General features: G+C 54.1%; 3 protein-coding genes across 5 annotated transcripts in view; 2 read left to right on the forward strand and 1 right to left on the reverse strand.

Annotated features, from left to right (window-relative positions):
- FBXO17 (F-box protein 17) overlaps nt 1–5,591 on the forward strand; it is a 35,951-nt gene extending 30,360 nt beyond the window's left edge. The window contains exons 4-6 of the mRNA XM_009194409.4: nt 387–482; nt 1,494–1,629; nt 3,870–5,591. Coding sequence (XP_009192673.1) covers nt 387–482; nt 1,494–1,629; nt 3,870–4,013 — 376 coding nt within the window. The 3' untranslated portion in view covers nt 4,014–5,591. The remainder of the gene's footprint in view (nt 1–386; nt 483–1,493; nt 1,630–3,869) is intronic.
- Nucleotides 5,592–6,861: 1,270 nt separating this feature from the next.
- Nucleotides 6,862–9,473, reverse strand: MRPS12 (mitochondrial ribosomal protein S12). Of its 2 annotated transcripts, none has more exons than XM_003915493.4 (3): nt 9,022–9,473; nt 8,678–8,745; nt 6,862–7,702 (listed from the first exon to the last, which is right to left on the reverse strand). In XM_003915493.4, the coding sequence occupies exons 2-3, from the start codon at nt 8,727–8,729 to the stop codon at nt 7,332–7,334; spliced, it is 423 nt and encodes a 140-aa protein (XP_003915542.2). In that variant the 5' UTR covers nt 8,730–8,745; nt 9,022–9,473; the 3' UTR covers nt 6,862–7,331. The 2 variants fall into 2 exon arrangements, with proteins under 2 accessions (XP_003915542.2, XP_003915541.2); XM_003915492.4 differs by having other exon boundaries at nt 8,849–9,065.
- SARS2 (seryl-tRNA synthetase 2, mitochondrial) lies at nt 9,130–24,630 on the forward strand. 2 transcript variants are annotated; one of them, XM_009194408.2, is made up of 17 exons: nt 9,256–9,551; nt 13,900–13,995; nt 17,639–17,668; nt 17,827–17,903; nt 18,310–18,379; nt 18,460–18,514; nt 19,380–19,443; nt 19,661–19,766; nt 20,746–20,793; nt 21,034–21,142; nt 21,431–21,476; nt 21,562–21,649; nt 21,738–21,847; nt 23,582–23,675; nt 23,767–23,859; nt 23,991–24,056; nt 24,148–24,630. In XM_009194408.2, exons 1-17 carry the CDS (start codon nt 9,285–9,287, stop codon nt 24,289–24,291), a joined length of 1,563 nt encoding a protein of 520 aa, XP_009192672.1. In that variant the 5' UTR covers nt 9,256–9,284; the 3' UTR covers nt 24,292–24,630. The 2 variants fall into 2 exon arrangements, with proteins under 2 accessions (XP_009192671.1, XP_009192672.1); XM_009194407.2 differs by lacking the exon at nt 17,827–17,903 and having other exon boundaries at nt 9,130–9,551; nt 18,239–18,379.
- The last annotated feature ends 255 nt before the right edge of the window (nt 24,631–24,885 follow it).

Below are 24,885 nucleotides of genomic sequence, written 5' to 3' on the forward strand. Positions count from 1 at the left end.
CAGGAAGCAATAGGTGACAGAGACCAGGCCATCCAGCTTTAGACCCGGGGCCCTCGCACTTTAGGAGGCCCACCACAGAGCTCCCCGCTCACATGTCTAGTATGTGGCCTTCATTTGTACTCATGTCTTGTCCCACATAGATGAGGATCAGGCTTTCATAGAGGTCAGCTGCCTGGAGCCCGCAGCAGGGTGGAGAATGGCGAAGGGAATCCAGGAGGCCAAGGAGAGATGTATAGCCCATCATAGATCTTCAGGTCTGCTAGAGCAAACCCTGAGGGCTGCTTTAGAGAGGGTTATCAAGGGAGGCTTCTTGGAGGAGGTGGTTTCTGACTGCGCCTTGAATGCCGGGACTGTTTGCCCTGCCCGCTGCCATCTCTCCTTCCCAGATGGTGCTCCAAGAGGCAGCTTGTGGACCTGGTGATGGAAGGTGTGTGGCAGGAGCTACTGGACAGCGCCCAGATTGAGATCTGTGTGGCTGACTGGTGAGTGAGGAGCGGCACCCTGCCCTGGAGCAGCAGCAGGCTTGGCAGCGGTTCTGCAGCAGGGGCTCATTTCCCGCCCCGTCCACCCCATGGGTAGCGGCTGTCACTGTGCACCTTTGTGATGACACCCTTTCTGAGAGGCGAAGTGATGCAGAGCCGGGGAGGATAGAGCTTTGGAGAAGCCAGAGCCCCCGCTCTGTACTCCTGCCCACCCTCATCTCAGCAGGCTGGGATGGTCCACAGGGGGCCACTGACTGGCTTGATACCCCTCTGAAACAAGACATCTCCCCCGACCCCTTTGTGGATGCCTCTGAAGGGGTGGGAGCACGGTGCCCTGTGAGCTGAGGCTCAGGGAGCATAGCTGGGACAGGACTGGCTTCAGAGCCTGCAGGCTTAGGATGAATGCCTTCTTCCCAAAACACCCAGGTTCTGCCCAAAGCATTCCAGCTCCTCCTTCAGGCTGTGGCTCCTCCATAGAAAATCTGGTCTCTTCCCCGGGGCTCTGGCTCCTCCCTGAAGTCATCAGGCACCTGCCCTGCATTGTGGTTCTTCCCCAGAGCATCCTTTCCCGTCCCCCAACTACCCACCCAAAAGTCTCCAGAATCAACCCCAGGACCACCCAGACTCCTCCCCCAGGACCACTCAGGCTCCTCCCCCAGGACCACCCAGGCTCCTCCCCTGCTCTGGCTCCATCTAGGACCACTCAGGCCCCTCCCCCAGGCTCAGGCTCCTCCTCTAGGTTCTGGCTTCACCCCAGGACCACCCAGACCCCTCCCCCAGGCTCTGGCTCCACCCTCGGATCACCCAGGCTCTTCCCCCAGGTTCTGGCTCTACCCTAGAACCACCAAGGCTCCTCCCCTAGAGGTTCCCAGGCCAGGACATCTCCACATGTGGTCCAGATGTGCAGAACCCTCATCAAGATGCGGGAAGGCCCAGCCCTTAGCCTCCCACCCTGAAACCCAGAATGCTGGCTGGGTGACGGGGACATAGAGGCTGACTGCTGCCTGGCAGGTGGGGTGCTCGAGAGAACTGCGGCTGCGTCTACCAGCTCCGGGTCCGCCTTCTGGACGTGTATGAAAAGGAAGTGGTCAAGTTCTCAGCCTCACCTGACCCGGTCCTTCAGTGGACTGAGAGGGGCTGCCGACAGGTGGGTCCAGACTACCTTCCAGCTCCCCCCGACCCCCTAGAGGCACACACACCCAGCCTCTCATCTGTGTGGTTTCTCTTCTGTCACCGCTGGATATCTATAATAACAGCTAAGAAGTATTGAACCCTTCTTACATCCCAAGCCCTGTGTCAAGAGGCTTACATACTGATTCATTTCACTAGCACAATAGCTTAATGTTCAACAAACACTGATTGAGCACCTACTGTGTGCTGGGCACCACTCTAGGTGCTGGAAATGTAGCGGTGAACCAAAATCCTATCTCCATTCTAGAGTTTAGGAAACAGAGGCACAGGGAGGTTATGTGACTGGCCCAGTGCAGAGCCAGACTCAAGCCCAGTCTGGCCCCGAGACTATGCTGTCTTGATCCTCACACCTCAGTTACCAAAGTAAATGTTTCGGCTGGGCACGGTGGCTCATACCTGTAATCCCACCACTTTGGGAGGCCAACATGGGAGGATAGCTTGAGGGCAGGAGTTTGAGGCCAGCCTGGGCCATATAGCGAGACCCCCATCTCTACAAAGAAATTAAAAATTAGACCGGCATGGTAACTTGAGCTTGTAGTCTCAGCTACTCAGGAAGCTGAGGTGGGAGGATGGTTGGAGCCCAGTTGGTCGAGGCTACAGTGAGCTATGATCTTGCCACTGCACTCCAGCCAGGACAACAGACAGAGACCCTAACTAAAAATAATAATAATAGTAATAATAATGAGTCAGATCACAAGTCTCCCTGCTTGTAATGCTCCTGTGGCTACATCTCACAGTAAAAGCCAAAGTTATGCAGCCACGGAAAAGAAATGAAGCACCAATTCACGCTGCAACGTGGATAAACTTTGAAAACACGATGCTGAAAGAGGCCAGACATGAAATGACAAATACTGTATGATTCCACATATATGAAATGTACACTAAGCAGACTGGTGACTGCCAGGGGTTGGGGGAGGGAGGACTTGGAAGTGACAGTTCACGGATGCAGAGTTTCTTCCTGGGGTGACGGGAATGCTCTAGAATTAGGTAGTGGTGATGGCCACGTAACATCGCAAATCAACTAAAAACCACTGAATTGTACACTTTAAAAAGTGAATATGGGGCCAGGTGTGGTGGCTTATGCCTGTAATCCCAGCACTTTGGGAGGCCAAGGTGGGTGGGTCACTTGAGGCCAGGAGTTCAAGACCAGCCTGGCCCACGTGGTGAAACCCTGTCTGTACTAGAAATACACAAATTAGCCAGGCATGGTGGTGAGCGCCTGTAATCCCAGCTTCTGGGGAGACTGAGGCAGGAGAATCTCTTGAACTGGGGGAGGTGGAGGTTACAGTGAGCTGAGATCATGCCACTGCACTCCAGCCTGGGCGATGGAGCAAGTCTTGGCCTCAAAATAAATAATTAAAATAAAATGGTAAATTTTGGCCGGACACAGTGACTCACACCTGTAATCCCAGCACTTTGGGAGACCAAGGCGGGTGGATCACCTGAGGTCAGGAGTTCAAGACCAGCCTGACCAACATGGAGAAACCCCCATCTCTACTAAAAATACAAAAATTAGCCGGGCGTGGTGGTGGGCGCCTGTAATCCCAGCTACTCGGGAGGCTGAGGCAGGAGAATTGCTTGAACCTGCGAGGCGGAGGTTGCATTGAGCCAAGATCGTGCCACTGTACTCCAGCCTGGGTGACAGAGTGAGACTCCATCTCAAAAATAAATAAATAAATGAAAAGTTTATGAAAATTTTATCTCGACTCTTTTAAATTGAAAAAAAAAAAAAAAGCCGAAGTCCTCCTGTGGCCCACAAGGCCATGATCTGCCCATGACCTCCCTGACCCCTCTCTTCTCCCCTCACTCAGCTCCAGGCATGTTCCCACCTCGGGACCTTTGCACAGGCTGTTCCCGCTGCCTGGGACACCCTCCCTCCAGAGCCCCTCCTGGCTCCCTCCCCTCCTTCAGGTGACACCTCTGTGGGGCCTTTGCTAACTCACTCTACTCACATTCCTGCCACCTTCCTGGCAGGATGCCCCTGGCCCCTCACCCCCACCTAGCTCCAGTGTCCAGGCCCCCTGCTAGAATGGCAGTTCCACCAGCGCGGGGTCCTTTTCCTGCTTTCTTCGCTGCTCCATCCCCAGCACCTAGTGCAGGACTGGCACCTCCTCAGTCCTTGGGGCCTATCTGTTAAGGTGGAGGAAGAGAAGGGGCCCGCAGGCCCTCACCCTCTCACTCCCCTTCCCCCTGCAGGTCTCCCACGTCTTCACCAACTTTGGCAAGGGCATCCGCTACGTATCTTTTGAGCAGTACGGGAGAGACGTGAGTTCCTGGGTGGGGCACTATGGTGCCCTTGTGACCCACTCCAGCGTGAGGGTCAGGATCCGTCTGTCCTAGCGACTGGACTACCGCCTGACGTCGTCAGTCAAGACCAGCCTTGCAGCCAGGTGCGGTGGCTCACACCTGTGGAATCCCAGCACTTCAAGAGGCCAAGGTGGGAGGATCACTGGAGCTCAGGAGTTCAAGACTAGCCTGGGCAACATAGTGAGACCCCGTCTCCACAAATAATTTTTACAAAATTCGCCAGGCATGGTGGTGCCGCCTGTAGTCCCAGCTACTCGGGAGGCTTGGGTGGGAGGATTGCCTGAGTCCAGGAGGTTGAGGCTGCAGTGAGCCGTGATTTCACCACTGCACTCCAGCCTGGGCGAGAAAGCAAGACCCTATATCAAAGAAAGAAAAAAAAAAAAAAAAGACCAGCCTTGCAGCCAGAAGCCAGAGGATACCCAGGCACAGTAGGGGGTCCCATGTGGCTGGTTCTCAGCACACCTTCCATGAACCCGCTCGCTGCTGCTTTAGCGTGGTGGCCAACATGCTGTGTGACAAACGAGGCTGTTCACAGCTTCCTCAGCCCCCCAGGAGGGGGGTGTCAGGAAAGAGACATTTAGTTCATTTGCCTGCCAACTGTCTTCTCCTGCAAGGATCTCAGTAGACTCAGTCACAAAACAAAGGCTAACCCAGGCTTTGTACAAGGGGGAAGGCCGCCGACGCAGGGAGCGGAGACTTGCCGGCATGTTTTGGGGGTAATGGTCACTGGCAGGGAGCAGAGGTCCGCTGAGGCAGTCTGTCCTTGAGACCAACAGGATCATCTGCTGCTTGGGGAATCTCTGGTGTTGGGAACAGTCTCCCAGATCTGGTCATAAACAGAATCTCTGCAGCACTGTGACAGGTTCGTGATGGCCATGACCCCAACGCTGAAAGTTGTGGGTTTACCGGAATGAGGGCAAGGAACACCTGGCCCACCCGGGGCGGAAAACCGCTGAAAGGGGTTCCTGAACCACAAACAATAGCATGAGCGATCTGTGCCTTAAGGACATGCTCCTGCTGCAGATAACTAGCCAGAGCCCATCCCTTTATTTCCTGTAAGAAATGCTTTTAGTTAATCTATAATCTATAGAAACAATGCTTATCACTGGCTTGCTGTTAATAAACATGTAGGTAAATCTCTGTTCAAGGCTCTCAGCTCCGAAAGCTGTGAGACCCCCCGATTTCCCACTCCACACCCTATATTTCTGTGTGTGTTTTTAATTCCTCTAGCTCCACTGGGTTAGGGTCTCCATGACCCAGCTGGTCTCGGCACTGTGGGATCCCACCATGGGGCTGTGTAACCAGCCATCTCTGTGCAACATGCCCAGCACTGCCCGTCAGCATCTCCTGTTCGGGTCAGGCTGGTGCCTCTCATCAGAATTCCAGAATTCCATCAGAGGCCAAGTTCCCCACCCCCACCTCCTGCCCTTGCTTTGGGGGCAACTTCCTGCAAGGTAACACTTCCTTTTGTCCACACTCCTGTATACAGACTCCTGGAGCAAGGTGTGCCATGAGGAAAAGCTCTCCTGTCCCCCCATCTCCCTCCACTTCTCTACCTCTCAGCTAGGCATGGCCAACAAACTAGCTCAATAAAACTGGTGCTAACTATGAGGGGATGGGTAATTTTTATCTGTAATCAGTGCACTTGTCTGCCACCAGTTCTGATCCTAAAAGACCTTGAGGCCTCATGTTTACAATCAGGAGACCCTCAGGAGGCTGTGTTGAGCGCCATGAGGAACTCGGAGACAGCTAGGATGCGCCTAACACCTCTCAGGCATGCACCCTTATCAGCGCCATCTGGTGCAGGCTCAAAGTGTAAACGACCTGCCCAAAGTCACCCAGTCAGTAAGCAGGGGAGGCAGGGCTTGGAGCAGTGCTGGGCTCCAGAGCCCAATGGTATGAACACAGTTCCCACATCTTTTTTTTTGTTGTTGAGACAGAGTCTCACTCTGTCACCCAGGCTGCAGTGCAGTGGTGCTGCTCTTGGCTCACGGCAACCTCCACCTCCCAGGTTCAAGTGAGTCTCCTGCCTCAGCCTCCTGAGTAGCTGGGATTACAGGCACATGCCACCATGCCCAGGTAATTTTTATATTTTTAGTAGAGACAGGGTTTCGCCATGTTCGCCAGGCAACAAAGCCAGATTCCCACTCTAAAAAAACGGAAAAATTAGCCAGCTTTGGTGGCACACACCTGTGGTCCCGGCTACTCAGGAGGCTGAGGCGGGAGGATCATTGAGCCCAGGAGGTCAAGGCTGAAGTAAGCTTTGATCATACCACTATACTCCAGCCTGGACAAGAGTGAGACTCTGTCTCTCTCTCTCTATACACACACACACACACACACACACACACACACATAAAAGAACAGCTTCCAGGTGTGGAGCAGCACACCCCATTGAATCCTTTCCACACCCCTTCCACATCAACATTACAATTACTGCCATTTTCCAGATGTCCATGCTTGAGGGCAGAGTTTATGTGCCCAGAACCCATGACCTGCAGGAAGGAGACCTGGGCCCCCCGTGCCACCTACCTGACTCCTAAGCTTAAAATAGAGTAGCCCTCTGCTGGGCGTGGCGGCTCACGCCTGTAATCCCAGCACTTTGGGAGGCCAAGGTGGGCAGATCACCTGAGCTCAGGAGTTTGAGACCAGCCTGGCCAACATGGTTGAAACCCTGTCTCTACTAAAAATACAAAAATTAGCCAGGCGTGGTGACGGGCACCTGTAATCCCAGCTACTCGGGAGGCTGAGGCAGAAGAATCACTTGAACCCGGAGGGCAGAGGTTGCAGTGAGCTGAGACCGTGCCACTGCACTCCAGTCTGGGCAATAGAGCAAGACTTTGTCTAAAAAAAATAAAATAAAATAAACAGTAGCCCTCCATGCGTGTTATGCACATAGAGCATCGAATTTAATCTTCAACAAGCCAAATAAAGGAGATACCACCAATGGAGCTATTATTTTCTGGAGGAGGAAACTGAAGCTCAGAGATGTCCCTTGCCACAGCCACAAGGAGGGCAAATACTCCACAAGGGTTCACATCGCAAGGGCCAGGATGTTTATTAAAACCCCTTCCCAGCAGAGGGCAGTACAGTGTCTTGTCCCAGCAGAAAAGGTCCTTCATCCCACCCCTCTAAACACAGGAGCCAAGGGTGTTGACAGAGGGGCACCCTTTGTACCCCCACAACTCCTATGGCTTAACACTGGTCCTGATGGAAGAGGCGGAGCCAGAACTTGAATCCATGAGTAGCTGCCTCTAGAGGCGCAAAGGCCAGCATCAGAGGACCCTGTGGTAGCCGGGAGCGGAAGGTTCATGTTCTGCAGGGGTGCCCAGCCCACCATGGCCCCAGCTGTCACTTCTTCTTCTGCACGTGGCCACAGTCGTACTTGCCACGCACAACGGTGAGCTTGACGCCCGGCAGGTCCTGGGTGCGGCCGCCCTCCACAAGGACAATGTGGTGCTCCTGCAGATTGTGACCCTCCCCGGGGATGAAGCAGACGGCCTCGCGGCCCGTGCTGAGCCGTACTCGACAACACTTGCGATTGGCCGAGTTAGGCTTCTTGGGCTTGAGGGTGAACGTGGACAGGACCACACCCTTTAGCTGCGGCCGGCCTTCCGTGGGGCCCAGCTTCCGAGGCGGCCGCTTGGGAGGCCCCAGGCGGTGCATCTGGTTCAGGGTAGCCATGGAGCAGGTGGCCCAGAGCCGGGGAACCAGAGCTGGGCCTGGAGAGGGCCGAAAGCGGTTATTATGGCAGAGAACAGATCTTAGTGTAGTATCAACTCAATTTTGGTGTCTTAGGCATTGTTTCAAGCACTTTACAAGGATGCATTTGTTCACGTCTAGTGTTATTTACAGACAAAACTCTTCTTTATTATTCAAGGAAGCATTCCTTTTTTTTGGTTTTTTTGAAACAAAGTCTCTCTCTGTTGCCCAGGCTGGAGATCAGTGACTCAATCTCAGCTCACTGTAACCTCTGCCTCCTGGGTTCAAGCAATTCTCCTGTCTCAGCTTCCCGAGTAGCTGGGACTATAGGCACCCGCTACCACGCTCGGCTAATTTTTGTATTTTTAGTAGAGACGGGGGTTTCACCATGTTGGTCAGGCTGGCCTCGAACTCCTGACCTCGGCCTCCCAAAGTGGTGGGATTACAGGCGTGAGCCACCACGCCCGACCAGGAAGCATTACTTTTAGTGCTGTTTAAAATAATAGGCTCAGTGGCTCATGCATGTAATCCTAGCACTTTGGGAGGCTGTAGAGGGATCACTTGAGCTCAGGAGTTAAGGCCAGACTGGGCGACACAGGGAGACCTCCGTCTCTACAAAAAATCAAAAAGTTAGCTGGTTGTGGTTCTGCAGGCCTGTGGTCCCAGCTACTTGGGGGACTGAGGCAAGAGGACCACTTGAGCCCAGGAGGTCAAGACTGCAGTGAGCTGTGATCACACCGCTGCACTCTAGCCTGGGCGGCAGAGGGAGATCTTAAATAAATAAATAATAAAACTGACCGAAACTCCGCTTGACACGCCGTAGCCCTCCATGCAGCTGCTTCCCACCTCTTGCTCTAGCAGCCCGAGCTCCGCCAAAACCCCACCGTGTTTTTCCACCCCCGTTTCCCTCGGGGCTCCGACGGAAGCACACAAGTCCCAGAGCGAAGAACCCTCCTCCTCTAGCCTCGTCCCTGAAGCCCGAGTCCCCCACTTACCACAAGTTAGGGACGTGTTGAGGCCACGGAGAAGGCCAGACCAGGACATCATGCCGCCTGGGCCGTCCCTGTGGTAGGGATAAAAGATTCAGAAAGGAGGGAAAAGTGGCCGATCTGCAAATGCTGGCCGATCCGCTCTCAGGACCTTCTGGGTTAAATCAAAGGAAATACCTCTATAGGTCTAACCAAAGGCCCTCATACTGCTAATAGAAAGTGCCTCCGTAAATTTAGCCTCGCTCTGAGTGGGCTCCCGAGGACCCAACCACTCTCGCCCGCACACAGGAAGAAGTGGGAAACTGGGGAGAGGGCCTGGTAGATTTGGAGGACCCCAGGATTCCACCGACCTCACAGGCCCTAGCGGTGAGGTCGCGGACACGATGAATCCTGCCTCCAGCCTCTTCCGGGCGCTATCCGTGCAGGGATTGGCTGGTTCTGCCTTCGCGTCACTGAAGAGGCGGGACACAGACTACGATTGGGTGACGACCGACTCTATCTCGGTCGACCTTCCTCAGGATCTGATTGGCTCGTCGCGATCAGGATCGCTGCTTTGCAATTGGTCTAAACGCAGAGTGGGCGGGACGAAGTGCCGCCTTGTCCCCGGTCCAAAATGGCTGCGTCCATGGCGCGGCGCTTGTGGCCTTTGCTGACTCGTCGGGGGCTCTGGCCCCATGGAGGCTGGATCTCCAACGGCAATCCAAGGAGAAGTTTCGCTACAGAGAAACGAAACCGGAACCTCCTGTACGAGTATGCGCGCGAGGGCTACAGTGCACTCCCTCAGCTGGACATAGAGTGGTTCTGCGCATGTCCAGAAGAAGCCGCACGCGCCCTGGAGCTCCGCAAGGGGGAGCTGCGCTCGGCGGACCTGCCCGCGATCGTGAGTGTGCCTGCGCCGGCCGGCGGGAACAGGCTGTTTGTTTTGCGGAAGAATTGGGTCTGCAAGATGCCCTCCGGCAGGGGGTGAACCTATTGTAGGAATTTTAGTTCCTTCCCAAGTTAGCCAACGTCTTGTGCATGGCACCCATTTATGTGCCAGTTGTCCAGTGAGTGCTGAGGCTTTACTGTGTGCCAAGAATGCCTACTGTGTCCTAGACACGCATTATGCGCTTGTTTCTTACTCCTCACTGGGTACCTACTGTCCTCTAGGAACTTGCGATGTGACATTGCCCTCCGTGCTCCAACTTCATGGCAGCCTTTCCCTAAGACCACAAAGGAAAATGGGGAGCCAAGTGTGAATCGGACGGGGTCAGGGCTGGGGTGTGATGGAGCTCTTGCCTTTGGAGAGTGAGATAGGGAGAGTTCTGCACCTCCGCCACACATAGCAGGCAGTTAAATAGAGTTAATGAATGAATGAATGAATCCATTAGTGGATGGTTCTATTAACCTGATACTTAAGGTGCAACTGCTATGTTGAATTATGTGGTGAATAATAATAAAATTGCTACCACTTATAAAAGGGAATTAGGACCGGGTTCACGATATCTCTGTGTTGAGGTGCTAAGGATAGTGGGGTCCCCACTTCTTCCCATTCCTGTCTTAGACTCCCCTACCAGCCTGTTTGAAGTGCTTTATTCACTTTAACCTCATTTAATTTTCACAACAACTCTATGAAGTCGGTGCCATTATTTCTCCCATTATATCAGAGGAACTAAGGCTCCGAGAAGCTAATTCACTTGTGCTAGGTCATGCAACTGGGAAGTGGCAGAGTGGGAATATTAACCTGTGCTTTCTGGCCCAGAATCCACTTTTTTTGGTTGTTTTTTTAAGAGATAGGGTCTTGTTCTGTCACCCAGGATGGAGTACAGTGGTACAATTCTAGCTCACTACAACCTTGAACTTCTGGGCTCAAATAATCCTCCCACTCAGCCTCCCGTGTAGCTGGGACTACAGGCAGATACCACCACGCCCGGCTAACCTTTTGTATTTTTTGTTGAGACAGGGACTTACTATGTTGCCCAGGCTGGTCTTGAACTCCTGCGCCCAAGTGATTTTCCCACTCTGGCCTCACAAAATGCTGAGATCACTGGCATGAGCCACCACACCCAGACCCCACAATCTTAACTACCCCCCTGTGCCCTGTCATGATCTGAGTTCACAGTCTAGCAAAAGACTTTTTTTTTTCTGAGATGGAGTTTTGCTCTTGTCTCCCAGGCTGGAGTGCAGTGGTGTGATCTGGGCTCACTGCGACTTCCGCTTCCCAGGTTGAAGTGATTCTCCCACCTCAGCCTCCCGAGTACCTGGGATTACAGGCACGTGCCACCACACGTGCCTACTTTTTGTATTTTTAGTAGAGATAGGGTTTCACCATGTTGGCCAGGCTGGTCTCAAACTCTTGACCTCAAGTGATCCACTTGCCTTGGCCTCCCAAAATGCTAGGAGTACAGATGTGAGCCACCATGCCCTGCTAAAACACACATACAACTCTACATATATACTAATTACAATCTCTACATATATACATACAACTCTACATATATACTAATTACAATCTCTGGTGAATTTGACTACCTAGAGTAATCGAATTCATAGAGACAGATATATACTCATTATAATCTGTGGTAAATGCTGTGAAGGCAAAGTGGAGGACAGCCTGGGAGGACTTCTCAGAGGAGGTGGCATTAAACAAAGATCCGTGGATTGAGAAATTGCCAGGGAAGAGGGGAGAAGAGTATCCCAAGTAGGGGACCAGAATATACAAAAGCCTGGAGGTAGGATGGAAAATTCCATTTGATGGCCATGTAGATAATTTAGAGCGTCACATCCTTTAGCAGGGTTTTTCAAACTTTGTGGCCAAGAGTAAGAAATACATTTCACATCCTGAGGCAGACACACACCCAAAATTGAAACTAGTTTCATTAACAATTCTTGCTCTTACCATGTGTGATGCGTTCTTGTTCTTTAATTATATTCTCTTTCATTTGTAAAGTGCTAGTTGTTTTTTTTTGGGGGGGGGGGGGGGGTTTTTTTTGTTTGTTCTTTTGAGACTGAGTCTTCCTCTGTCGCCCAGGCCTGAGTGCAGTTGCGCAATCTCGGGTCACTGCAACCTCCACCTCCTGGGTTCAAGCGATTCTCGTGCCTTGGCCTTCCAAGTAGCTGGGGTTATAGTCGTGCACCAACACACTGGACTAATTTTTGTATTTTTAGTAGAGACAGGTTTTGCCATGTTGGCCAGGCTGGTCTCAAACTCCTAACTTCAAATGATCTACTTGCCATGGCCTCCCAAAATGCTGGTATTACAGGCGTGAGCCATCGTGCCTGGCTACTCTCTTCATTTTCAAAATGGCAGTTTAGACATGCATTTGAGTAGCTACTTGTTTTTTGTTTGTTTGTTTTTTTGAGATGGAGTCTTGCTCTGTTGCCCAGGCTAGAGTGCAGTGGCGCAATCTTGGCTCACTGCAACCTCCGCCTCCTGGGTTCAAGCAATTCTCCTGCCTCAGCCTCCCAGGTAACTGGGATTACAGGTGCCCGCCTCCACCCCCAGCTAATTTTTGTATTTTTAGTAGAGATGGGGTTTCACCATCTTGGCCAGGCTGGTCTCGAACTCCTGACTTTGTGATCCACCCGCCTCAGCCTCCCAAAGTGCTGGGATTACAGGTGTGAGCCACTGCAACCGGCCTCAAGTAGCTATTATTAAAAACAGAGCAGAAAATGACAAGTGTTGGCAAGAATTGTGTTGTGGAAACGTCGGAATCGTTGTGCATTGCTATTGGGAATGTATATACAAAGTGGTACAGCTGCCATGGAAAAAAGTATGGCAGTTCCTCAAAAACAAAATTTTTTTTTTTTTTTTGGAGACAAGGTCTCACTCTGTCACCCACGCTGGAGTGCAGTGGCATGATCTTGGCTCACAGCAGCCTCTCAGGCTCCGTGAGACTTCCCAGGCTCAAGCACAAGCAATCCTCCCACCTCAGCCTCCTGAGTAGCTGGGATTACAGGCATGTCCCACCACAGCTGCCTAATTTTTGTATTTTTAGTAGAGATGGGGTTTCACCATGTTGGCCAAGCTGGTGTACCAAGTTCCATGGCAGCTGTACCACTTTATATACACTCTCAACAGCAGTGCACAAGTAGCTGGGATTAGAAGCGCGTGCCACCATGCCCAGCTAATTTTTGTAGAGACAAGGTTTCTCCGTGTTGCCCAGGCTGGTCTCGAACTCCTGGGTTCAAATGATCCACCTGCCTCAGCCTCCCATATTATGTATATTTTAACCATTTTTTTGTTTTTGAGACAGGGTATCAATCTGTCACCCAGCTAATTTTTTTTTAAGTTTTTTTGGTAGAGGACGGGTGCTATGGCTCACACCTGTAATCCCAGCACTTTGGGAGGCCAAGGCAGGCAGATTGCTTGAGGCCGGGAGTTCCAGACCAGCCTGGCCAATATGGTGAAACCCTGCCTCTATTAAAAAGTACAAAAATTAGCCAGGTGGCAGTGGCGCGTACCTGTAGTCCCAGCTACTCAGGAGGCTAAGGCAGGAGAATCGCCTGAACCTGGGAGGCAGAGGTTATAGTGAGCCAAGATTGTGCCACTACACTCCAGCCTGGGTGACAGAGTGAGACTCTGTCTCAAAAAAAAAAAATTTTTTTTGTAGAAGCAGATCTCCCTATGTCACCCAGGCTGGTCTGGAACTCCTGCACTCGCTCAAGCAAGCCTCCCACCTAGGCCTCCCAAAGTGCTGCACCCAGCCATGATTTTTTAAAGTGCTAGTTTAGAGATTTTTTTTTTTTTTTTTCTTTTTTGAGACAGAGTTTCACTCTTGCTGCCCAGGCTGGAGTGTGTAGTGGCATGATCTTGGCTCAGTGCAACCTCCGCTTCCTGGTTTCAAGTAATTCTCCTGCCTCAGCCTCCTGAGTAGCTGGGATTACAGGTGCCCGCCATCATGCCTGGGTAATTTTTGTATCTTTAGTAGAGATGGGATTTCACCATGTCGACCAGGCTAGTCTTGAACTCCTGATCTCAAGTGATCCACCCACCTCGGCCTCCCAGAGTTCTGGGATTATAGGCATGAGCCACTGTGCTCGGCCAATATGTCTGAATTCTGGGCAGTGTGTGGCCAGCTGAACCTCAAGGCATTCCAGTACTGAAGGGGAGGAGGGGAGGATGGCCACTGAGGGCTAGGTAGGGATCTCTGCCTCACTCCGCCGCAGGTCCGGATGGCCAGTGGGCTCCAGAGAGAAGGTTAGGGGCGATGGCTGCTTCACCTCCTTTCCTCTTACATCTACCCCAGATCTCGACATGGCAGGAGCTGAGGCAGCTGCGGGAGCAGATCCGGAGCCTGGAAGAAGAGAAGGAAGCCGTGACTGAGGCAGTGCGGGCCCTGCTGGTGAGCATGGGGACCTGAATAGGTGGGAAATGGCCACGAGGGCGTCTCTGGACACAGGTAACAGGAAACTGAATTTAAAGAGCTTGCACAGGCTGGCGCGGTAGCTCACGCCTGTAATCCCAACTACTTGGGAGGCCTAGGTTGGTGGATCAACTGAGGTCAGGAGTTTGAGACCAGCCTGGGCAACATGGTGAAACCCCATCTTTACTAAAAATACAAAAATTAGCCGGCATGGTGGCGGGCACCTGTAATCCCAAGTACTTGGGACACTGAGGCAGGAGAATCGCTTGAACCTCGGAGGCGGAGGTTGCAGTGAGCCGAGATGGCGCCACTGCACTCCAGCCTGGGCCACAGAGTGAGACGCCATCAATGAATAAATAAATAAACAAACAAACAAGCGTGAACAACATGGACATGCATTACCTCACATAGCGAGCCGTGCAGGACCCTGGCATCCCTAGGGTTGATTAATTAGCGGTTCTTCCAGCATCCCCGGCCCAGGTCCTTTCCTTCTCTCTGCACCGGCAACTTCACTGCACTGATCTTTCCTCAGTTTCCCCATCAGGGTTTCCAGATGGCTGCTGTAGTCCAGCATCTCCTCACATGACTCTGCCAGGGGAAGGAGACAGAGACTTCTCTGGCTTGAGTTCCTTTTTCAGGAGCAAGTACACCTTTCCTGAAGCATCCAGCAGAGTCCCCTCGTGCCCCCTGGGCCCAGACCCCCACCCACTCCAGCTGTCAGCCAGAGGAATGGAGTTCCAGCAGCCAGCACAGGCTGATCAGAGGCCAGCGTCCAGCTGGGCCCACTTCCCCTGAAGGGTGAACTGAGTCAGAGTTCTGTGGGGAAGGAGGAAGAAGGGATCTTTATTTGATTTTTATTTTTTTGAGACCGAGTCTCACTCTGTTACCCAGGCAGGAGTGCAGTGGCATGATCTCGGCTTACTGCACCCTCCGCCTCCTGGGTTCAAGTGATTCTCCTACCTCAGCCTCCCATGTAGCTGGGATTACAGACATGTGCCCCCACGCCTGGCTAATTTTGTATTTTTAGTAGAGATGGGGTTTCACCATGTTGGCCTCATGACCTCGAACTCATGACCGCAGGTGATCCGCCTGCCTTGGCCTCCTAAAGTGCTGGGATTACAGGTGTGAGCCACACGCCCGGCCTGGAAGGAGGGATTTGGGGTTAGACAACCAACAGTGTCTGCCACAGAGGGCTTAAAAACAATCATAAAAACAACAGCAGACTTTTATGTCGACATCGCTATGCACCACACCAGGTGCTTTTGGTACTCTTAATCCTCACAACTATTTGTGACATAGGAACAATACAAACCCAGTTTTACAGCTGGGAGAAAGTGAGGCCCTAAGAGTTTAAAACGGGCCTAAGTGGCCGGGTATGGGGGGTATGCGCCTGTGGTCCCAGCTACTCTGGGGCTGAGGCAGGAAGATCGCTTGAGTCCGAGAGTTTGAGGCTGCAGTTAGCTATGATCGCACCATCACACTCCAGCCTGGGTGACAGAGCGAGACCCTGTCTCAAAGAAAAAACAACCAGAGCGGGGCGCGGTGGCTCACTCTTGTAATCCCAGCACTTTGGGAGGCCGAGGCAGGCGGATCACAAGGTCAGGAGATCGAGACCATCTTGGCTAACACGGTGAAACCCCGTCTCTACTAAAAATACAAAAACTTAGTCGGGCGTGGTGGGAGGCACCTGTAGTCCCAGCTACTCAGGAGGCTGAGGCAGGAGAATGGCGTGAACCCGGGAGGCGGAGCTTGCAGTGAGCTGAGATCATGCCACTGCACTCCACCTGGGCGACAAAGCGAGACTCCGTCAAAAAAAAAAAAAAAAAAAAAAAGTACCTAAGTCTCACAGCCAGGAAGTGGGAGAGGCAAGGTTCGCACCCAGGCAGTTGGTTTTTACCACTCTGTTTGGAGGCCTCTCCCACCGAGAATCACATCTCCGAGCACCTACTGAGTGGCTAGCCTCGGGCTGTCTACGTCCTGGACAGTCAATGGAAGCAACACAATGGATCATTTAATGTTCTTTGAGTGCTAACTCATCTTCTCAGGGAAGCTGCACAACAGCCCTGCCCAGGGAGGTCCTGTTATCATCCCACTTTACAGATGGGGATACTGAGGCTCAGAGGGGGCAGAGATTTGCCCAAGGGCTCACAGCATGTAGGTGCCCAACATTCAGACCCAGGCTGTTCGATTCCCTCAGCTGCTTAGGATCATGGAAGGTTCAGAATGTCAAGGGGCCTTGGGTGCAGGCCCTCGAATGCACAGACAGACTTTACCTCTCCGAGCCTCCATTTTCAAATCTACGGACAGGGTGTATTAGTCCATTTTCTTCTTCTTTTTTTTTTTTTTTTTTTTGAGACAAGAGTCTCACTCTGTCACCCAGACTGGAGTACAGTGGCATGATCTTGGCTCACTGCAACCTCCACCTCGCAGGTTCAAGGGATTCTCGTGCCTCAGCCTCCCGAGTAACTGGGATTACAGGCATGTGCCACCATACCCGGCTAATTTTTGTATTTTTAGTATAAGGTTTTAGAGACGAGGTTTCTCCATGTTGGCCAGGCTGGTCTCCAACTGCTGGCCTCAGGTGATCTGCCCACCTCAACCTCCCAAAGTGCTGGGATTACAGGCGTGAGCCACCATGCCTGGCCCCATTTTCACACTGCTATAAAGAATACCCGAGACTGGGCTGGGCGCAGTGGCTCACGCCTGTAATCCCAGCACTTTGGGAGACCAAGGTGGGCGGATCATGAGGTCAGGAGATCAAGACTATCCTGACTAACACGGTGAAACCCCGTCTCTACTAAAAATACAAAAAAAAAAAAACTAGCCGGGCGAGGTGGCGGGCACCTGTAGTCCCAGCTTCTCGGGAGGCTGAGGCAGGAGAATGGCATGAACCCGGGAGGCGGAGCTTGCAGTGAGCCGAGATCGCGCCACTGCACTCCAGCCTGGGCGACAGAGCAAGACTCCGTCTCAAAAAAAAAAAAAAGAATCGCCGAGACTGACTAATTTATGAAGAAAAGCGGTTTAATTGACTCACAGTTCCACGTGGCTGGGAGGCCTCAGGACACTTACAATCTTGGCAAAAGGGGAAGCAAGGCACTTTCCCTTCCATAGGGTGGCTGGAGACAGCCAGAGGGGGTAACTGCCAAACACGTTTAAACCATCAGATCTCGTGAGAACTCACTATCACGAGAACAGCATGGGGGAAACCGTCCCCAGGACCCGATCACCTCCCACCAGGTCCCTTCCTCAACAGGTGGAATTGCAATTTCAGATATGATTTGGGTGAGGACACAGCCAAACCGTTATCACAGGGTTTCCATGAATGCCTACCTCCTAAAGTGGATTATGAAGAAATCATGGCATGGGAGAGCCCTGTGCATAGAGCCTGGCATGGAGGCAGCACTTCCTACACGGAGCTGCAGCTGTGATTACTGTTAATTATCTTGCCTCCTTGTAGTGTTAGCAATAGAGAAATGGAAGCAGAGTTGCAGAGGGACCCAGCTAGGCACTGACAGAGCAGGAGACTAAGATCCTCTGGCCTCGTTTGACCTTTCACTCTTTTTTCTCTTCCCCACCCTCAACTTTATCAACCTAATCACCCACCCTGTCTCTTTTCTACCAGGCAAACCAGGACAGTGGTGAAGTGCAGCAGGTACTGTGGAGAGTTGACGTCCTATCCAGGGTTGGGGGTGCACAGGGAGGATACCCTGCCAGTCACTATTCCACTTTTGTAACAGAAAACAGCTCAAACAGGTCTAAGGGAAAAAAAAAATAGGCTGTATTGATGCATGGAACTAAGACTGGCTTCAGGTATGGCTGGATCCAGGTGCTGGCTCCATGTTTGGTCCTGTGTTCCTCCCATTCCCAGGCCAGCTTTCTGTCCTTGTGTAAGTGGGAGGCAAAGTCAAGCACTTTCCTGATAGCTCCGGTTAAAGTCCTGGGGCTGATTCTCATGAGTTCAGCTGGCATCAGGTACCTGTCTCTGAGCCAGTCATTGTGGCCAAGGCAATAGAACGTTCTAGTTGGCCAGGCCTGATTCTTTTCCCCACGAACCTGCCATGTGATGGTGAGGGAAGTTCCTGCAGAGACATTCAGGATGCTGGGTCTGGAGAAGAGGTATGAATGTCCACCACAGGGGCTCTGGCAGTCAGGATCAAGGTCTCACACTGGTTGAGGGAGTCCTGACCCTCTCCCGGGCTGACCCCACCTGTGCTGCCCCCAGGACCCCAGGTGCCAGGGTCTGCGGGCACGTGGCCGGGAGATCCGGAAGAAGCTTTCCCCCCTGTACCCCAGGGAGGCCCAGCTGGAGGAGCAGTTCTATTTGCAGGCGCTGAAGCTGCCCAACCAGACCCACCCGGACGTGGTGAGCACCGTGCTGGGTGGCAGGGAGGCCAGGGGCCCGCCTAGTGCCACCTTCCCGTGACTCCTGCTGTCTCCCTGCAGCCCGTCGGGGATGAGAGCCAGGCTCAAGTACTCCACGTGGTCGGAGACAAGCCAGGTGGGCCACACCCCCGGCCTGGGAGCTGACAAGCCCTGTGGTGTGGGGGTTCTGGGGTCTCGGGGTGGGGGCCCCTGGGGTCTGGGAACTTGTCTGGAGCCTGGAGAACTCCTGGCGGTACAGGAGGTGGCTCCAGCGTCCTGCCTTGGCCGGGCTCGAGCCTTCTCTGAGAGGCGGTCCTTGGGTTTTCATTATCTCCCGCTTCACCATTGGGCAGTCTCACCTTGTGTTGTATGAGTGTATTGTATGTGTATGAGTGTGTGTTGTGTATGCTGTGTGTTGTGTGACATGTGTCGTGTATCTGTGTGTGTCTGTATCTGTGTGTGTGTGTCTGTATCTGTGTCTGTACCTGTGTGTATCTGTGTATCTGTGTGTGTGTCTGTCTCTGTGCGTGTCTGTGTGTGTATGTGTCTGTCTCTGTGTGTGTCTGTATGTGTGTGTGTGAGTGTGGGTGTGTGTGTGTCTCTGTCTCTCTGACCCCCTGCTTTGGTCCCTGTCTCCGGGGATTTTTCTCCCCAACTCTGTGCCTCCTTCTCTCTGATCCTGCTCCCTTCCTCGGGGTGTTCCCTTCTCCTCCGGCCTCTCTCCTGTTTCTAACTCTGCCTTCCCCACCCCTCCTCTTATTCCCGTCTCTGCCTCCTCTCATTTCCTCTCCCTGTCTCTGCTTTTCTCTCCCTCTCTCCGTCTCTCTTTTCTTCCCTTTGCTCACTCCCTTTCCCTCTCTTTCCATGTCTTCTCCCTTCTCTCCTGCCCCTCCTTTACTTTCTCTCACCATCCCTCCTCCCTGCTGTCTCTGGAAGCTTCTCTCTGGGCCCCGTCCCTCTCCCCCCACTGCCTTACACCGGTGCTTTTCACCCACATCCAGCTTTCTCCTTCCAACCCCGAGGCCACCTGGAAATTGGCGAGAAACTCGACATCATCCGTCAGAAGTGAGGCCCTCCCCTGGCTCCCAGCGCCCCTCTCCCAGCTGCCCGCACCCAACAGCTGGCTCCTGCCTCGTTGGCCTCAGCGTGAGATGTGGAAGTGCCATGAATCTTTGATGCCCCAGCCCCACCCAGTAGCTGGGCCTCTTCCCCCGGGTGTTTGCGTCCCCACGTTCCCTGCCAGCCTGGCCCATGTGCACCCACCTGTCTGCTTGTCTCCTAGGCGCCTGTCCCACGTGTCTGGCCACCGCTCCTATTACCTGCGCGGGGCTGGAGCCCTCCTGCAGCACGGACTGGTCAACTTCACGTTCAACAAGCTTCTCCGCCGGGTATGGGCCAAGATAGGGGGGCTGCCTGGAGGGGGTGGCATCGAAGCTGAGCTCAGAGGGCCCAGCGGGGATGGGGATGACCTCTTCTCTGCCCTAGTCACTACTCTCAGAGCTTCATGTGCATCATTGACACATTTAGTCCTTACGACAACTTTATGAATGGGTGGTGTCATCATCCCCACTTTAGAGAGAGGGCTTGAGGCCCAGAGAGGGGAGGTACCTGGCCCAAGGTCCCACAGCCAGTCCGGAGCTGGGCCTGGAGCCTGTGCTTAGAATCGTTGCACCTCACTGCCTGCTTGTGGTATAAAGGGAGCATTTGGGAATCACAGCATCCATTGAAACATGGCAGGGACTGGTTTCATGGAGCACTGGTCACGGCGAGGGACTCAAACATTTCCAGAGGGTACTAGGGAGCCATGGGAGGCTTTTAAGCAGGGGAGGGTGTGGCCAGATCTGTACTTTTTGTTTTTGTTCTTTTTTTTTTTTTTTTTTTTGAGATGGAGTCTCACTGTGTCACCCAGGCTGGAGTACAGTGGCGCAATGTTGGCTCACTGCACTGCAACCTCCACCTCCTGGGTTCAAGCAGTTCTCCCGCCTCAGCCTCCCGAGTAGCTGGCATTACAGGCACATACCACTATGCTGGCTAACTTTTTTTTTTTTTTTTTTGGACGGAGTTTTGCTCCGTCGCCCAGATTGGAGTGCAGTAGCACGATCTCCATGCCGGCTAATTTTCGTCTTTTTCGTAGAGACAGGGTTTCGCCATGTTGGCCAGGCTGGTCTCGAACTCACCTCAGCCTCCCAAAGTGCTGGGATTACAGGTGTGAGCCCCTGCGCCAGCCCCTGCCTCAGTTTCGTCTGAGGAGGAAGGGGCTTTGGAAGCTGCTGGCTCCCTCTGCAGCGCCCCTTCTTCGGGGCTGAGCTTGGGGTCTGGGTCTGGTAGGGGTCCCAGCTCTGCTCACTCATCCTCTCCCCTGAACAGGGCTTCACCCCCATGACGGTGCCAGACCTTCTCCGAGGAGCAGTGTTTGTGAGTGAGGCCTCTGCTCCGCTCCCCTCACCCACCTGGGTGTCAGGCCCTGTCGTGGGTACCCGAGGCAGGGAGACCTGAGGAGACCGCCCTGGGGCCGGGCTGAGGGGGCCGGGCCATACCAAGGAGGCCAGGGTGGCTCCAGATGTGTGCGGGGGAGGAGCTGGGGTTGTGACTGTAAAACGAGAGAGGCCAGGGTTACCTGTCCCCTGACCCCTGTGGCCTGGCCGCCTCCCCCAGGAAGGCTGTGGGATGACACCAAATGCCAACCCATCCCACATTTACAACATCGACCCTGCTCGCTTCGAAGATGTCAACCTGGCTGGAACAGCGGAGGTGGGGCTTGCAGGTGAGGATTGGGTGGTGGGTGGGTGGTGGGGAGGAGCAGGACGGATGTGGAAGGACAACTGGGAGCATCCAGGGAGCACTGGGGGTGACCACCTGCCCAGAGCAGCTCAGCAGCCCCAGGGCCAACGTGTACGGTTGTGTAGGTTGTTAACTGAACAGCAGTACAGTGACAGTCCAGCCCTGGGCCTTGACCTGGGGTTGCATCCACCAGAGGGAGTGCCTCTTACTCTCCCAAAGGCTTCCTCTGGGCACTGGCAGCCCTGGCTCACCCTGTGGTCTCTCCTCCCAGGCTACTTCATGGACCACGCCGTGGCCTTCAGGGACCTGCCAGTCAGGTGACACCTGGTTTCCCTAGACCCTGACCCTACTTGTGACAATCACTCTTCCCTCCTTGACCCGACTTTCCCTGCTCTCTGCCAGGATGGTTTGTTCCAGCACCTGCTACCGGGCAGAGACAAACACGGGACAGGAACCCCGGGGGCTGTACCGAGTACACCACTTCACCAAGGCTGGTGTCGCTGGGACTAAACGGGGCTGGGGTGGGGGGGTCACCCCGAGAGCTCAGAGCCTCCTGACTCCTGTGCCCTCTGTCCCAGGTGGAGATGTTTGGGGTGACAGGCCCCGGGTTGGAGCAGAGCTCACAGCTGCTGGAGGAGTTCCTGTCCCTTCAGATGGAGATCTTGACGGAGCTGGGCTTGCACTTCCGGTGCGGAGAGGGGCTGGGGTCCCAGGGATGGCAGGGGTCGGGTAGGGGAGGGATGAGGGGCTGGCTAGCTGCCCCTCGATCTGGAACCACCTCTCCAGCCCCCTCGTTGCCCCCATTTTCCTGTATAAGGATTACAGGAGCATATACAGGATCCCAGTCTGTCTGCCATGGGCCAGTGGCCCCTCACAGGACTGGAATAGAAGCAGGAACAGCACACAGTGTGCCAGAGTGGAGACCAGGCTTCTTTCCTCCTGCGCTCCCACTCTCTCTGGGCCACTGCCTCTTCTGTGTAGCCCAAGATGCTTTTTCACCTCCCAGCGGGAAGTGGGGGTGGGAAAAGGGGGAGCCAGAGGTTGTGACCTCCACTTCCTCTCACCCTGTCAGTCACACGCAGCTCTCAAGAGAGGCTGACAAATGTGGACTTCTTTTCTGGGCGACCCATTGTGAAAAACTGGGAGCATAGGCCGGCTGTGGGGTCTCACGCCTGTAATTCCAGCACTTTGAGAGGCCATGGCAGGAGGATTGCTTGAGGCCAGGAGTTAGAGACCAGCCTGGGCAACATAGCGAGAGCTAGTCTTTACGTTTTTTTTTTGGTTTTTTTTTTTGAGACGGAGTCTCGCTCTGTCGCCCAGGCTGGAGTGCAGTGGCCGGATCTCAGCTCACTGCAAGCTCCGCCTCGCGGGTTCACGCCATTTTCCTGCCTCAGCCTCCCGAGTAGCTGGGACTACAGGCGCCCGCCACCTCGCCCGGCTAGTTTTTTGTATTTTTTTAGTAGTGAATTAGTAGAGACGGGGTTTCACCGTGTTCGCCAGGACGGTCTCGATCTCCTGACCTCGTGATCCACCCGTCTCGGCCTCCCAAAGTGCTGGGATTACAGGCTTGAGCCACCGCGCCCAGCTACAACGTTTTTTAAAATTAGCCAGGTATGGTGGCACACACCTGTGGTCCCAGCTACTTGGGAGACTGAGGCAGGAGAATTGCTTGAACCCAGGAAGTGGAGGCTACAGTGAGCTGTGGTCATGCCACTGCACTCTAGCCTGGGCAACAAAGTGAGACCCTGTCTCTAAAAAATAAATAAAGGCTGGGCATGGTGGCTTACACCTATAACCCCAACACTTTGGGAGACCAAGGCAGGCGGATCACCTGAAGTCAGGAGTTCGAGACCAGCCTGGCCAACATGGTGAAACCCCATCTATACTAAAAATATAAAAATTAGTGGGCCGTGGTGGCACACACCTGTAATCCCATCTACTCAGGAGGCTGAGACAGGAGAATCACTTGAACCCGGGAGGTGGAGGTTGCAGTGAGCGAGATCACGCCACTACACTCCAGTCTGGGCAGCAGAACCAGACTCTGTCTCAAAAAAAAAAAAAGAAAAAAAACGAGGGTGCCTAGAAGGTGCAAATGTGTGAATGGCCGCTGTGAACAGCCGGTGGACCCTGCCATGTGCCTTTCCTCCGCTCCCGTCAACCTCTTTTGTGCCTCCTCCTCCATATACAACCTTCACCATCACCACCCCTGGCCTCACAACTCTCTCCTTTGCCACGATCATCTCCTCCTTTTTATTTGTTTGTTTTTTGAGTAGATGAGGTCTCCCTATGTTGCCCAGGCTGGTCTCAAACTCCTGGGCTTTTTCCTGGTTTTTGGCTGCTTTCTCTTCCATTGTTTCCATTTCTTCCTCCTGCTCCTCCTCTCACCCGCTGACCTTCCCCACGCCTTTGTCCTTGGCTGCAGGGTCCTGGACATGCCCACCCAGGAACTGGGCCTCCCTGCCTACCGCAAGTTTGACATTGAGGCCTGGATGCCAGGCCGAGGCCGCTTTGGAGAGGTGAGCCCTGTGCCACTGGGGACGGGGTGGGCAGGAGGACAGGCCTGCCCCCGATCCCTGGTCCACTCAGCCTGCCGCTCCTCCACGCCAGGTCACCAGTGCTTCCAACTGCACGGATTTCCAGAGCCGCCGCCTCCACATCATGTTCCAGACCGAGGCTGGGGAGCTGCAGTTTGCCCACACGGTGAGACCCACATAGCCTCCTGCCCGCGTGCCCTCGCCCGCAGCCTCTGCCACCCTAAACCCACCCACCTTGGCTCCTCCCCGGGCCCGGCTTGGGGTGGGCGCCTGGTTCCGAGCATGGCTGTCTTGCAGGTGAACGCCACCGCCTGTGCTGTCCCCCGCCTCCTCATCGCGCTCCTGGAGAGTAACCAGCAAAAGGTGAGGGGTGGAGGGTCCCACTAAGAGAGGCAGCTCAGTGCGGGGAAGGGCTGGGGCATCTGCAGTGTCCTGAGGTCTGCTCTGTCCCCAGGACGGCTCAGTGCTCGTGCCCCCTGCCCTCCAGCCGTACCTCGGCACCGATCGGATCACAGCCCCCACCCACGTGCCTCTCCAGTACATCGGCCCCAACCAGCGCCGGAAGCCTGGGCTGCCTGGCCAGCCTGCTGTAAGCTGAGAACCCACCCTCGGCAGCCCTAGAGGGCGTCACTGCTTCCTGGAGCTCAGGAGACCCCGGACACCTGGGACCTGTGTTCCTGAGCCTGTCCTGACATCTGCGTTCCTCCCGTCAGCTCCACGCCCAGGCCCCTGGACCCTGGGGTCCACCTCTCCTCTGTCTTTGCTGCCTCAGAGTCAGTCACTGAGCCTGTTATCATTGAGGGGTCCCAGTGGGAAACAGGACCTCTGGACTTGATGGTTCTAGGGACAGGAGAAGCAGAGGAAGAGGCCTCCATCCCTCCTTCCTTCCCTCCCACAGTGCTGAGCAAAAAGTCCCCAATAAATGGTCAGGACAAAGGCCTCTGTGGATCTGTGCACAAGGGAGATGCCCGGCTTTCCAGGAGCTGCTGGGCAGCTGCTCAGAGGCGCTGTCCTCAAAGGGTCTGTGGCTGCAAAGACCATGGCTGGAAGTGCCCAGCCACCCCCCAGTGCACGTGGAGGCTGGTCTGGGGGCCACCAGGGAGCTGAGAGGATGCCGAATTCTCTCCCCTTCCTCCGGGACAACCCAGAACAGAGTCACCCTCTGAGGGTCCCTTTGAGCTGACCCCGGCCC

The sequence above is a fragment of the Papio anubis genome, chromosome 20, assembly GCF_008728515.1.
Source record: "Papio anubis isolate 15944 chromosome 20, Panubis1.0, whole genome shotgun sequence".
Lineage (NCBI taxonomy): Eukaryota > Metazoa > Chordata > Mammalia > Primates > Cercopithecidae > Papio > Papio anubis.

Excerpts from the sequence above, each read along its gene's own strand:
- MRPS12 (XM_003915493.4), bottom strand. The coding sequence starts at position 8,729 with ATGATGTCCTGGTCTGGCCTTCTCCGTGGCCTCAACACGTCCCTAACT. Across the intron at positions 7,703-8,677 it reads CAACACGTCCCTAACTTGTG|GCCCAGCTCTGGTTCCCCGG; the intron begins GTAAGTGGGGGA and ends GGCCCTCTCCAG.
- SARS2 (XM_009194408.2), top strand. The coding sequence starts at position 9,285 with ATGGCTGCGTCCATGGCGCGGCGCTTGTGGCCTTTGCTGACTCGTCGG. Across the intron at positions 21,143-21,430 it reads AGCGGAGGTGGGGCTTGCAG|GCTACTTCATGGACCACGCC; the intron begins GTGAGGATTGGG and ends CTCTCCTCCCAG. Across the intron at positions 23,860-23,990 it reads AGCTGCAGTTTGCCCACACG|GTGAACGCCACCGCCTGTGC; the intron begins GTGAGACCCACA and ends GCTGTCTTGCAG.